The sequence below is a fragment of the Athene cunicularia genome (genome assembly GCF_003259725.1).
Source record: "Athene cunicularia isolate RWA chromosome 2 unlocalized genomic scaffold, athCun1 chr2_part2, whole genome shotgun sequence".
Taxonomy (NCBI): Eukaryota; Metazoa; Chordata; class Aves; order Strigiformes; family Strigidae; genus Athene; species Athene cunicularia.
In genome coordinates this window covers 7897702-7912619 of record NW_020799096.1, presented here as the reverse complement: position 1 = coordinate 7912619, position 14918 = coordinate 7897702, and the positions used below count along the sequence as shown (strand labels likewise).

The 14918-nt window shown below is 41.1% G+C and overlaps 1 protein-coding gene across 1 annotated transcript in view; it reads left to right on the top strand.

Moving 5' to 3' along the window:
• Window positions 1-14918, top strand: part of ITGA9 (integrin subunit alpha 9) — a 217185-nt gene that overhangs the window by 151863 nt on the left and 50404 nt on the right. Inside the window, exons 18-21 of the mRNA XM_026843997.1 lie at window positions 5397-5483; window positions 6870-6949; window positions 10224-10313; window positions 13002-13110. Coding sequence (XP_026699798.1) covers window positions 5397-5483; window positions 6870-6949; window positions 10224-10313; window positions 13002-13110 — 366 coding nt within the window. The remainder of the gene's footprint in view (window positions 1-5396; window positions 5484-6869; window positions 6950-10223; window positions 10314-13001; window positions 13111-14918) is intronic.

The window sequence follows — 14918 nt, the reverse complement described above, 5'->3', positions numbered from 1 at the left end:
GTTGAAGGGGAATTAACAGGCTAGGGGAGATTGATTAAGAAGATCTTTGAGGCAAGGAGCTTGCAACCAGTCATGGGCAGGGATGAGGCGTTGGGAGCAAGTTGCAGAAGGATGCTGATGATTCTGGATTGGGACCAACATCAGTTCAGAGGAGTTGTTTTACCTTTGGGAAGAAATTAATGACCACAAGGATAAGGAAAATTAAAACAGAATATGATTATATGAGCTGCCAGATCAGACTCAGAAAGGTTGGAGGGTTTTGGTTGGACATGAGAGGCAGAGTAAAATCAGGGTGTATCAACTGATCAGTAAGTCATCACATCCAAGCTATGCAAGACTCCCTTGGGAAAAAAAAAATGTGATCTCATCTGAAAACGGCTAGTCAAGGTGAAGCTGAGGAAGTTTCAATATCCTTTGGGCTGTGCCATTTCATGTATGGTGGCTGGTTTTGGTCATGTGCATTTAGAAAGAAGGAGCTCAATTAGGAGCAACATGGTGTGTTGGTATGACAATAATGGACTCTTCCCAGAAGCAGAGTCTCTGACCTGTGGCTGTGGTTTATCCAGGGCCAAGCAACCTTGCTTCCACCAGCAGTTCTCTCTTACTGTTCTCTTAAGGCATTCTGGTTTTCTTTCCTAAGTCTTAGAGTTGGCGGTTAACCAAATTGAAAAGGACCCTTTAAGGTCAAAGTAAACAATATTTGAGAAATCTTCTAAAGATATTTCAGGAGGAGGGGGGACAAATGGCAGCTGTCTTTGAGCAGGATTTGGTTCTAATAAGGGGCCTTTTGCAGGATCATACCTAAAGTAATCTGGTCTTGCTCTCCAGCTGGCACCGGTCCCACCTTTTGTACCATGAGAACATTGAGCCCATAAGGTACTATTAAGCGAAGACAGGCTTTTAAAATGCCAAAATACATGCAGTGAAAGGCTTATTTTATATGACCTGTTCTCGTGTTGACAAGTTATTTTCTTACTGATAACCTACCTTAATGTGGCCTGAAAAAGGAGTGGATCTCTTGCAGTCCAGTCATGATCTCTGTATTAGGAAAATAGCAAAATCTGGAGTAGTTCGATGTTTTATATCCACAGATAATCAGCTAGGTGAAGCCAGCAAAAGGATACTGCCTGTGAGTTATTCCAGGATAAAATAATGATGCCGTAATCTAGCATCCCATCTATGTGGTTAAAATGCTTCACTCGTGTTGAAATGTTTTCTAGACAAAGCTGAATGCATTGTTTTAAGCATTCATCTTGATCTAGCTTGTTTACCTGTCTTTAAAAAAAATTACTCCATGAGCACCTCACTTTCCTCTGGCAGGTATCTGAGTTGGTTTGGGCAGTGAGGATTTGAGCACATGTAGTGTGTGCTTTAGGGACCAGAATATGAGGAGACTTTTGTCAACCTGTAGTCAGATAAACTTAGAGCTCCCATGTTCAGCCACTGCCCACTTCTGCTGAGACAGGTACTGGCCAAAGATGCCCATGGAGGAGACAGCAGTTGCCCCCCGGTGTGGTGCACCAGGTGAATATCTGAAACAGCAGAAGGGTAGGAAAAACTGGGGAACAACAGAAGCATTGCTGAAATTTCTCCTGTCTCAAGTCTTAAATTTAGCAAATAGCAACATTCCCAGGTCGCTGCTTTGAAGCACTATATTAGTATGATCATTATCAGCTTCCTGCACTTACTTAGTTGAAATCACACATAATATTGATGCTTCAAAACACTTATGTCCAGAAGTAAGGCCATTTTGTAACATCTCTGCATATACCCCCGATCACATACCACAGGGATTGTGTTTGACAGCATTATGATGCAGAATTTGGGTTGCGCTGGTTTTTCCCCATGTGCCCCTTGTAATGGGGTTAGAACTTGATTGTTTAGTTGCTCATGTTATAATTACCAGGAACTTTTCTTTCTGTGATAAAGTACTTTGAGAAACAGACTGTGAGCCAGCCTGAGCTTCATGTTTCTCATACCCAGGTCTGCATTTGTTATGCAGTAATAGTACAGCTATTCATTTGGCTAACTAGCTGTCTATTTATCTGATTGACTCTCCTAAGAATGTGAAAGGCTGTGAAATGTTTCAGAAAGAAAAAGGGTTCCAGATAAAGCTTCACACTGTCTCCTTGGAAGGGAAACTTCCAAGCTCTTTGGCTATGTTTTCTAAGCAAACTAGAAACTGCTATGGAAACTCATGCAATAAGCTGACTTCTTAGCTGGGTTATATTGTCATAGAAAAAAACATTGCACACTAAAAGTGTTACCTAACATCAGCAAGAAGTGGCATCCAAAACTTCTGTAAGCCGTGAGTCGAGCTGTTTCTGTTCCCTATTTGTTAGATAAGACAGCACCAACCCTTCAGCCTGCTGGAATAGTGTGAAAATTGAATTTATGTAGTGCTTACAGAGTGCTCACATGTTACAGAGCTGAACACCATAGGAAACCCCATGAAGAAATAATTTTCTCTCTCTCCAAAACAGTGCACTGCAAATAAAGCCTGAAGCTGGACGGGGAGCAGTGAAGGAAAAACAAAATATTTACTTGTTAGCTGAGCTTCCCCATCCTAATCACAGAGCAAGGCAAGGGGTCCAGGGCAGAAGTTTTCTGGGTAGCCTGTGTAATTTAGAAATGTGTGGAAAGCCAAACCGGCATAGTACAGGCAAACCTATTTCTGCTGTTTCCTAGCATTGAACAATTTGCCTTTGCAGCATTAATGGAATCCTAGAATATCTCAGGTTGGAAGGGACCAATAAGGATCATCAAATCCAACTCCCTGCTCTCTGCAGGACTACTTAAAACTAAGTCATATGACTAAGAGCATCATCCAGACACTCCTTGAACTCTGACAGGTTTGGTGCCAGGACCACTTCCCTGGGGAGCCTCTTCCAGTGACCGACCACCCTCTCACTTAAGAACCTTTTCCTAATGGCTAATCTGAACTTCAGTAATATTAATATTAATCATCAAACTGGATGGTATGTTAATGAAGCCAGAAGGTTGTTCAAGTCAATCATACTGCATCCATTAAGATGTTGCAAGCAACAACAGCAAAACCAGCCAGTTCAACGTTATCTGTCATTTCTTTAACAGGCCAACAACTGGCATGTGCCTGCCTGCTGTCAGGGCTGCAAAGGCAGGCAGCCGCCAACATACAAAATGAAGTACTGCGCTACTTCCATTATCAAGATGAGAGTTCTTTCTGTTGTCCTGGTTTTTGACATTTCTGAAGGGATATGGTCTTGGGGAGAGGAGGGAGCCTCTTGGGTCTGTCTGGTCACTGTCACTACCAGACAGCTATGTAAATAGAAACCCCTCTTGAATGAACAGAGGCGGGGAGTTCATGAAAGAGAGTTCATAGGTTGCCACAGTTAGAGAGTAAGGGACATTTGAACAACACAGAACCAAGAATGTTCCCAGAGGAAACAGCTGTGAAATTTTTCATTTGGTTATGCAGCTGCTCAGAGTTTGTGTTCACTTGATCACTGGCATAAAACTAAAGAACCTCCCAGATTGCTGAGAGGAAAAGGCAAGTGAAGGGGATGCATCTTGCATGAAGCACTTGCTCTGCTGTTTTGTGTTAAATCTAACACAGCATATGAGGACGGCAGCTTTGTACAACTGAAGCTAGATATTTGATTTGCTGGGCAGTGCCATCTTCTGTATTTCTGAAAATACAGAAGATTGCAAGGAAACAAATCCATAAAGAAGCTGAATGTGGAGGCCACTGCTGGAGTAGTATCATGCCATCAGGTATCTCCAAGCCTTCAATGATTTTCTGCTTAAATTATTTTCATATGAAACCAGTGAAATACTGAGTCAGATAAGAAAGGTTGTGTTAGGTCTATAATTTTCTATAAATGTGTGCCCTGATTTGAATGATGATTTTGAAGATAAAGGAGACCTTGTCGTTCAGATATCACAGGAAGCAGTTAAAAGATCAAGAATCTGAATGCTGTCAGACTCATAATTAGGATAATAGTATCATTTGTAGAGCACTAATGTAGTGCTTGGGTCAGAGAGGCATTTCCTGGAGCTGCTTATGGCCGGAATCTATGGTTCAGGAAGCTACTTCCACATATGCTCGTTCCATCTGAGAATGGTACTCATAAATTTTAAATGCATATTTAAAGTAAAACTCATATTTGAAGTTATTTGGGAAATGTACATAAGGAGACAGAGCCTGGACTTCACAAACTGCTATAGATACCAAAAATAGGTCAAATAAATCATAAGTCCTTTAGCTAAGAGATTCTTAGCTGCATGTCTAGAATAGAGTTTATTTCCAGATTCAGATACCTAAATTTAGGCATTCATATTGTAGCTGCATAACATCAGTGCCATAGCTCCAGTGATGATGTAGTCAATATTAGGCCCTGGAGAAGTATTCATCTCAGTCTAAACTAAACGTCTTACATTTGGTCTGCTGAACCATTTTCTACATCCATTGACTACAATGGGAGAAGTGACACTGTCGTGGTTTGAACTCAGCCAGTAGCCAGTCATCATGCAGCCAGTCGCTTACTTTCTTTCCCCCTCCCCAGTGAAATAGGGAAAGGACCAAAAAAAAAAAAGGGAAAATTCATAGATTTAATAAAAAACTCTTCCCTGATAATCTGGAGATGAGAACATGCTAACCTGGAGCCAGACACTTATTTTATGGAGCAACTGAACACCCTCCATTCAAGAGAAGTATTTCTGTTGTTCTAATGGAGTCACTAGTCAAGCTGGATAGGGCTGCTCTAACCTTTATCATTTATATGATTGACAGTGGCCAGAGTCTGTCAATGTTCAGCATGAGGAGAGGCTCATGTCTCTCCTTGATCTATACCACCATTGTGTCACTAAAGAAAGTTGGTATCCGTACAAATGTGTCTCATCCTGAAGACCAGAGAAAGGTACCAAGGCAGTGAATGACACTAGGACCAGGTTAACCCTTTCGCCAGCATCTCTGCGTGCCATGGTTTGGTCACTGTTGCACAACGCACTTCTTTCTTTATGATACTGATAACTGGGAAAACTACCTCAGGGAACCAGTATTGTGGACCATTTGAAAGCTGTCTTTTAATAAACAGAGGGAACTGATGGTCTGAGTTATCCCAGAACTTGGGCTGATGCCCTGACTTTAATTTGTTTAGTCCTGCAGTATTTCCCTGTGGTCTGCCTCTCAGAACAATGTTCTGATGGTTGACTTCTTCCCAGTGCTGCTCTGACGGAGGTGGAGCGAGGAAGTGCAACACTTAACTTATTCAATGAGTATTAGTTTTCTGGGAATAACAGTGCTATGGTGGGAAATGTTTTGTTTTTCTACAATACTTCATCACAATGGTATTTCTTAGTAATTCTCTTTTTCTCCCTAAATCTATCATCTCATGGTCTTTTTTATTTTCTTACAGGAGGAGCTGGGCATTGCTTGTGAGTTGCTGGAGTCAGACTTCCTCAAGTGCAGCGTGGGATTTCCTTTCATGAGATCAAAATCTAGGGTAATGTGATATTTGCATTTACAGAGTGATGGTCCCTTCACCTCTTTGTCTTCATGAAGTGGCTGGAAAGGCAACTGCTCTGTTAAACATCTGTGTCTGATACTTTCTGTAGCTTTCTAAGCCCCTTATCCAAGCCTTTCACAGTTATGGAGGGTAGCTGTCCTCTCTCCCACCAGATAGAGCCAGTGACAGTACCCTGTGCCCTGCAATACAGTCCCCTTGTAAAATGATGCAAAAGTTGCAGCTATGAAAAACTTACATAAGCCCTCTGCAGAAGATAAGAAAACGACTCTCTGACTTATTTATGTTGCCTTATTCCATTTTTATGTTTATCTCCTCTCACATTAAAGTTCAGCTGAATTTGTACGAATTACAGTGAAAATGGCCTAAGACTTTTTCATGTTATGGTCTCCCCATAGCTTTTAAAGAGGATTTTGTTCAGTAATAGAAGATGAACTCTCTCATAATGTTTAGAAATCCAGCTGAGCTGTACAAATGACCAACCCAGAAAGGTGAGAAGATGAGGAATAACTTTAGGATGACCTGAACAAAATGAGTAAAATTTTTCAGAAAATTTCAGTTTCAAAACCTGATATTTTCCATTTGAACTGACATATCCTTTGACCCATCATTAAATGTTTTCTTTTAAATGTTGTATTGACCGTAACATGCTCTTTTGAAATATTAAAGAAGATTTTAAATGGAATGGAAAAAATTAAATGCGGTAGCAATATATTATCTGGAAAGTAAGAATTTCAGTGTTTTCCTTCAGAATGACAGTTTGGTTATCTTTGTGGTTTTTTTCAACAGGCCATTGAAATTAGCATGAATTTGGAAACTATTTCACTTGGCCAAAGACTGTTTTGGAGTTAGGTAGAAAAGTTGTTGCACAGAGAAACTAATACAGTACTACAGGTGTCATCAAAGTAGATCCTCTTTTCAAAATTAGCACTTCATTTTATCCTTTATGATGTGTGCCTGAATGCTGCTTTAGCCTGTGCTGGTTGCTTCAAGTCTTTGTGCAGGCCTGTGGCATGATCTTCATTCATCCAAAAGATCTCTTCACCAGCAAGTAATACATAGATTGGTGTTGAGGTAGTGATCCCCTTATACTGGAAGACTCTTTCCCTGGCAGATGTCCTCCAGAAATACCTTTGAATGGTAATTCTAGTAAAGGCCTTTTCACAATGAGGGAAAAATTGGACTCAAGTATTTGAATAGAGACACAGTTGCTAAGGTTTAAACGCTGCAGTAGAGGAATCTTTCTTACATGTATCAAAATACACTACTTTTGTACAGCTGGGCTAGTAGCATATATGTGCAGTTTCAGAATAAATGTATTTTGAAATATACAGTGTCTCTAAATACCACTTTTTCTTTGTGCAGTATGAGTTCAGTGTGATCTTTGACACAAGTCACTTGTCTGGACAGGAAGAAACGCTTACATTCCTTGTCACTGCCCAAAGGTAAGGGAACCTTTGTACATCTTGATGACTTGGATATTCTTTGTTGCATGAAGCGTGCATTGCATATGCTTGACAGCTGTGTGATACTAGTTGTAGACACGTGTATGTGTAATAAATGAGGTTAAATTACTGGGGCTAAGTGCATGTATTTTGATAATATAGAGGAACCATGTGGTGCAGCTTCCTGAAAAATGAGGTAGGACCGTACTTAGGCTTTCTTTGCCAGGCAGTTTCAATTCTGAAGGAGCATTTCATGTTCTCTCAGCTGGAAGGCCCTTGTGTTTCTGTGCCCATCCCTTTGGGCCCTGTATCAAGCTCAGCTCAGCTGTGGTTGATGATCAGCACCAGGCAGACCCATTTGTTCCAGCATTTGAATGAAATAAGCATGCTTGGATGCAAACCAAAAAAGATAAATGCTTTCATCAGATGGTCAGGGATCTCACTGACAGTTTCCAAAGTTGCATGTCTTTTTCCCTCTGGATCTTCAGTGAGCTATGACAGACTGCATGAAACAGCTGAATAGGGTACTTCCCCAAGGGTGGTTAGAGCAGGCATTGAAATAGGGTGATGCCAAGTATGTGTGCATAGGGATTTTATCTCAAGCAGAATAAAGGTGTGACACATACTCTGTGCCTTCTAAGATGATATGCCACAAAGAAGGAGACTCCATGGCTGATTCAGTCACAGGCACTGTTGGCATGTGTATGGAAACTGACGGTAGCCCAGCTGCGTTAACCTAGGCCATGAACTGCTGCTCTGATGTGCTGGGTGTGCAACTGGTTCCTGCTACCACTTACTGTGTAAATGGGCCAACTTCATACCCTCCCATGTCAAAATCGGGATCTCCAGCCTTAATTCTTCTCACCGATTTGATGACACCTCACTGATGGGCTGGAGATGAGAGATGACATGTAGCAGTTGCTGAGTGACTGCTCTCATAAGGCACAGTCCTCCCCTGCAGTAACAGCTGTAGGTGGGAACAAGATCCTGCAGCATACAGGGCTGGTATAAAACACTGAAAGTGAGACCTCGCATCAGAGAGACAAGGCCATGTTTTACATGTTAGAGAAGTTTTATTCTCTGTGAGGAGAAGTTCATTGTGTGTTCATATGACCCCGTGATGCTTCTAGGTCAGGCAGATGCAGCTGTATCTGCTAGGTGAATGCCAGTGGGTGCAAAGATGGGTCAGCCCTGCTTTAAATTTGCCCAGCCAGTGTTTTCCAGATGGTACTGCCCATCTCCCTGCCTCGGATAGCACAGGACTTCCCTCTGTAACCTCACTCCTCAGATTTCTGTGCGCTACCAGTGAGAAGGGTTAGTCAGTGCCTTTAGATGGACCAACAAAATAAATAGTTGGTACACATAGCACAGATTCTAGGAGGGGTTAAGAGAAAGTTTCTCATTTCAGAAGGATGGGTGGGAGGATAGTTGTTTTCTGAAGGATTCAGCTGAACCTCCAAAGACAACAGTGCAAGCCCCACTACTCTTTACACTCATTTTCTCTGTCTTTGGACAATTGCTCAATTCCCTCACTGTCAAATAAGTGTAATAAAATCTTTCTACCACAAGAGTTTCAGGGAGCCCTGGGGTAAAGTCAGTGATAAGGAAATGGAGAGGAAGTGTCTGTGTTGTGGCCAGACTTCAATGAGTGGGGCCATTGTTTCCACACAAAATCGGAGCTAGCCTCGCAGAAATGGCTGGATGCAGAGAAGCTATGCCACACTGTCATGGGAAAGTCACTATTGCCCTTCAAGTGGCCACTTAAGCCTGTCCCTTGAAGCTGCAAATTTGGCAGTAGCATCTGTAACAAGAGACCGGTTCAGTAGTGGGAGAGATCAGTTGGAGAAAGAACTAAACATTACATTACAGTTATTATTTTTGTTTAAAAAAACTCCAAACCTTTTGTGCTTCCTGGTGTGAACTGTTTTTCTAGAGCTAGATTCACTGAGCTATATTCTCCTTTTGTGACAGTACCTTTGCTCCATTTGAAACAGATATGCACATACCCATTGACCCTGTATGGAATTCTACTAGCTTATTCTGCTTGCCACCATGGTAGCTCGGTATTTGTGTTGGATGCGAAATGTCTCCATTTTGTACTCTTCTTTGAGCCTGTTCAGAGGAAAAGCTTTTATTAAGTGTTTTTTTCCTGGGACTGAAAGTTTGTGGGTTTTTCCATCTGTGCCATAGTTTTATTAGCAGACATGGCCAGTGTGTCAGTTGCAGAAAGCTGAGCTGTATCTGTGCATGTATGTAGCCAGCATGTTCTGTTTTTGTAATCTGAGCAACTCATCATCTACATGGTATCACTTGGGATGTTACTGCCTGCTGTTGCCTCAGTGACACTGTCCTCAAATAAAAAGGATCATATCTTTCATTTTGCCAGTTTGATTTTTGAGTAAATCCAATGAACTGCAAGGCAAAGTGATTTCAGAGTCACTGCTGTGTTGGAAACATATGTAACATGTCTTTCAAGATTGTTCTTCTGAGCTGTCAACTGCCAAGCAGACTCACCATCAGGATCAGAGTAATTGGACATGCATTTCAGGAACCTATCCCAGACTGCATACATAAGTGTTCACACTGAAATAAACTGACTCAAAGGAGAGATGATTGCTCACTTTTCTCTTTCCTCTTCCCGCTTTTGACCCGTTGCGGCAACTGCCTTTGAAAATATAAACCAGTAGTGCTTTAATTTTGGCATCTAAGTACAGGAAGAGGAGGTGGAACTGCTGAGAGGTTACAGCCAGTTCAGGACGAGGGTCTCGCCCAAAAAGCTGCTTGTAATGGCACCACGTTGGTTCTATGGTACAGTGCAGGTACAGTGAAAGTGCAGTTTCATTTACTGAGTCAAGTCACTCTGTGGGATGTGCGTATCCCTTTTAAACTGATGTACAGTCAGGCTGGGAGAAAACGAACTTTTTCTTTGGAGTCTAAATGCCCTTGTTTCTCTCCATGGTGTATGATGGCTGCTGTAGTTTTGCACTGCCGTTTGAGTTCACACCTTGCTCCGAGATAGGTTTTCTTGCTCTGAGCCTGATCACATCACAGACACAGAGGAGAAGCTGCAAAACACATGCTTTATGTGTGTGCCCTCTCCAAGGTGAGTGAACAAATGTAACTCTTAATCTTTAAGAGGCTTCTTAAGGAGAGCTGACATCGCTCAAATAGAGAGGCTCGAAGTACAAAGCAGAGAGATGGTAGCTGTGAAACTGTGTGAGATATTGCAAAGGCTGTCAATTTACAGCATGTTTATTTTTCCTTTCTGTCACAGTGGAAACCTAGAACGCAGTGAATCTTTGCATGATAATACTCTAACCCTGTCAGTGCCACTGATGCATGAAGTGGACTCATCTATCACTGGGTAAGTACCAGTCAGCGAATGAAAACAACAAAAATAATAATAATCCTAACAATAACATCTGAGTCTCTTCCAGTGAAAAACTGAATTCTTCTCTTTGTTTACATGTAGACAGACTGTTGTTTTTTTCTTGTTTCCCAGACCCTGGAAATACAGACAGCCTCATTCATTATCTGGAAATTTTATTTGTCATGCCTTTCATTCCAGCGCTGTACCTCTTTCTCACTCCTTTTCAGCTAATGCTAATTAGTTACCATCACATTTATAGTAGGTATTGTAGTGATCATATTTGAATTTGTGTGATTCTGTAGATATGATGGACCTTAAAATAAAGTAAAAAGAGAATAAGTAAATCACATCTTGTTCCTTAGGGCCCGTCTTTAAGGATATGGTTGAGAATAACCAGGCCAAAAGTGGGGGCCAAATGTTTTGGGATTTTAAAGAGCTTGGTGGAGTCTAGCTGTTTGCTTTTCTGTTTAATGTCACAATCAGTATTCGCTTCTGCTTCCTAGTCTGCGAGGCATCTGAATACCAACTGAGGAACATCACTCGCCCTTTGACTGAAATACTTGTCTAGCACATAGCCATTGTCCTCTCCCCAGGGCTGCACATGTGTGAGCTCCTGCCTTTGTACTCAGGGGTCTTCCTTTCCACTTCTGCATTACAATCTTAAGTCTAAAATGGAAGATTTGTGGTCAGTCTCAACATACAGACTATCCTCTAGTGTAGACAGTTCTTGAGCTGGAACTGGGGGACCTGCTCTCTGGAGGTGAATTAGCATCCATGTAGACTGAGGAAGCTGATACTCATTCCTAAACTGGGGAAGTAAAAACTCCTCAGCAGTGTCCCCAAGAGGTCAATGTCTCTTAGCCACTGTTTATGGCAACCCCAGGGAATGTGTATTGTCTAAACGACCAGTGCAGGTTGCATCAATAGAAGTCAAAGATTCCCGTGACTAGCATGCTACATGTGTAGAAGCAAAGTTACCTGCACTGACATGTGATTTGGCTAAAAATCTGGGTAAACTCAGAGTCGTTGCCTAGTCTGGATTTTGCCACATAAAGCTGATTTCCCCTCTGGTTGCATAGAGATAAAATCCCTTAATTACTGTCACAGTAATCAGAATGCAGAGAAGATGTGCTTGAGCCTGCTCAGGGAAGTGAAGAGCACTGTCAGACCTCACAAGATGACTAGCAAGGACAAAAATCCCTCTATATTGAGTGTACAGTCTCATCAGCATGTTCTGGGAGTTTTTGAATGCTTTCATTGTTACAGATTGTGTAGAAATTTAACTCTGTATCCGTTGCTTCTTAATGCTTTGGCACAGATGGATTGTTGTATGGCTCTACAGATAAGAATGCTTTCATCTGTGTCTTTAGATCTCTGTCACCTACAGAATAATGCATGCCAAAAAATCCTGATAAAAATTTGGCTTTTTTCAGAATGTTACTTTTTAAAGAACAAGGTCTCTGAATTTATAAACCCCACCCAACTATGTGGATTATTTTTTAATTTTCATAGACAAGGTTTAATTAATTCAAGTTTACAAGAGTGTCCAACTACTGCAGAAAGGTTGAGTTTATTGGAGGGCACAATATTCCCAGGCATGGTAATATTAGTACTACTCTTTTTTGGACAGTGCATTTTAAAAGCTTATTTTTACTAGCTAGCCTGCATTTGAGTCTACGAGAGCAAACTTTATCCCTGGTCATAAATAGCCTGGAAGGGCTTATACCATGTTTGGGAGTAGCCTTTTGGCACAACGCCGTAAATGGGAGGAATACGTCCGTCTCTTACTGTTTTCCCTAGCAATCTCTGGCATAGGAGGCAGGCAGGAAGAAAGAAATGCACCTAAACAGGCTTAAAATCCTGTCTCAAAAAACTCTGACCCAAAAGGACAGCCTGAGAAGGAAGCAGAGTTTTAGGCAATCCCTCACCAAGGTTTGTCTGAAATTCCACCAGGACCCTTTATAGCCAGTGGAGCAGTCTGAGATTAGAAGGGGGCACAAAGGATGCTTAAAGCACTCCTAGTCCTCTTCTACAGGATTTCCAGGTACTGTGTTGTGCTTCCAAGCCTTTTCTGATAAAACCCTTCTGCGTTTTACTTTGTAATAAGATGCTAAGAATAGTTGAGGAGACTTGGCCTGTGCCACTGTAATTGAAAGCAAATGATATCCTCCTCTATTCTTCCCTTTAACCATCTGCTAATCATAAAGGTAGTGAAGCTCAGATAAGTAATGAAGTGTTTATTCCTGCAATGCTATGTAAATGGTAGATAAAGCTGAAATGTTACTTTGGTGAAGATGTAACTGAAAGTATTCCTGTTAGTAACTGTTTCTTCAGATTAACTTGGTAGTGCAATGATTTCCCGTGTTACACAAACTATAGGACTTGCACAAATCATCTGTGGCAGGGAGCCCTGGAGAAGAGGTTTTGTGATAGGAAAGGAGAAAAAAGAGAAGTAATCAAATGAAGTCTGCTTCAGTGATGTTGACCCAGGTCAGTTGAGATGCTGCTACTGTAGTCTGCTGTTGTCAAGAGGAAATCAAATCACAAATAATAGATTAATGTAAAATGGTCCCATAGAATTTCAAATTACTAGAAAGCAAGAGGGTGCAGTTCAGCTTGCCACAAATATATTTCGTTTTGGTGGCAAACACAGCTTACTAAATCTGTGTCTTGATCTTTCAGAGAAGTCTTCCCTACTTCATTTTTCTACGGTGATTCTGTGGAATTATCCAACTTTGTTCGGCTGGAAAACTATGAGTGCCTTTTCCAGTCTCTCAACTTCACACTGCAGGTAAAACCGATCCTTATTTTGACTGCTTTCGTGCTTGACAGCACGTTCTGGTTTTGTATCTCTCTTATTCTGTTATGGGCTTTGGTGCATGTTTCTAAATCACAGTGTGCTGTGGAATGCATTCTTGATTGGATGCCATATTTACAACGTGCAGGGATGGTATATTTCCTCATCTGAATATATTATAACAAGAATTGCAAATAGGGCGTCTCACTTCCATAGGAATGAAGCTGCTACCATTTGTTTCTCTTTTATCTTTCATCACATGCTGAATAAAGAGCTTTAGTTACTCAAGTGCCACATCTTGGATGCAGTCACAGGTTCAAAAGGGAGGAGTAATTCTTTTTATTGGCATGATCATTGAGCAGAGAGTGGGAAGCCTTTATCCATGAGAACAAACACATACCTGTGCAAGGGATTCAGGTTTCTAAATGACCCCCGTATGAAAATGTTTTATAGCACTACTGACAGGAATACTGTACAGGGAAGAGACTGTGACACTAAAAGGACAGGTGTAAGAAGGTTTCATTAAACATCTCCTAGCACCTCATTGTTATTTAAGTATTATTTATAGATTACACTTCACATGGCAGTTAGATGAGTAAAATATTTGGATGATTTATTACAAGAAACTCTTGTGATGCAGCCAAAATGAACTTGTTTGGCTGCCGTGACTGTACCTATTACAAGCACTTCAGATCCTTTTTGACCACTAGATGGAACTAAGGAATGATAAATCATATGGACGTGGGGGAATCATTTATTGTGAAAAACAGTCTTTCGCCTTTTTTTCTCCTTTCTGTTCTCCTAGGCATGAATGCCACTCAGCTCATAATGAATAACACATGTCTGCCTCCGTGGACAGACTGTGGTCCAGAGCAATTAAGCCCCCACTGTCATGCAGTGCCCTTAGCTATTTACTGAAAAGGAGTGAAAGCAGGATTTCAGGACATTAAAGCTTTTGTGAACCAGGCTATTAATTCTTGTGATTCTGATTTCATTCTTGAGGGTTTATATGTTTGCAGAGCTGAGACCTGAAACTTCAAAAGACAAAAGCTAAACAATTCTGAATTGGCTGCCAACAAACAAGGGGTGTTCTACATAATGATAACAATATACAGGTTTGCCTCAATACATGGAGCATGCAATAGTAAGTCTGACAATCTCAACATATGCCTCAAGGAATATTCATGCACTATCAACACATAGAGCTTTGACAGCCCTCCTTTGCTTATGGTTTTAAACATCAGCAGTGCAGTAGCCAACACATTTTATTCTTATGTTGGAGAATAACAACCTACAGATAATAAGCAGAAAATACATTTAAGGTTTTAAAATTGCAAACATTTCTTTTTCATTATAAGAGTGAAGGAAAAAAAAAAACAACTCAAGCAGCCTGGGACCTGTCATGGATTGAGAGCAAGCCTTAACTCTTCCTCTTAACATCTGCCCACTTCTTACAGACATTACTGTGCAAAAGTCATGAAGAAAAATCACGAGTGCTACACAAAACTAGCCGTAAAAATGCAACCTGTCATCAGCCAGGAAAGACTTGTGGCTCTGGGACTGACTCCATTTTACTTTTTCTATTTCAGTGTTCAAAGGAAGAGAATAATGTTTATTTCAACAGCTTTCCTTATTGAACATGACAAGCTTTTTTACAGTCTCATGCCCAGGCAGCCATTAACTTAAAAGGCAGCTTGGAAAAGGAATTCTCTTCAAGTCATCCATGCTGTTAATCCATTTTCAATTCAGATTTTCTTTATTTTTTAAATCTTACCGATGCCCAGCTTTCATAAAGGCACAAT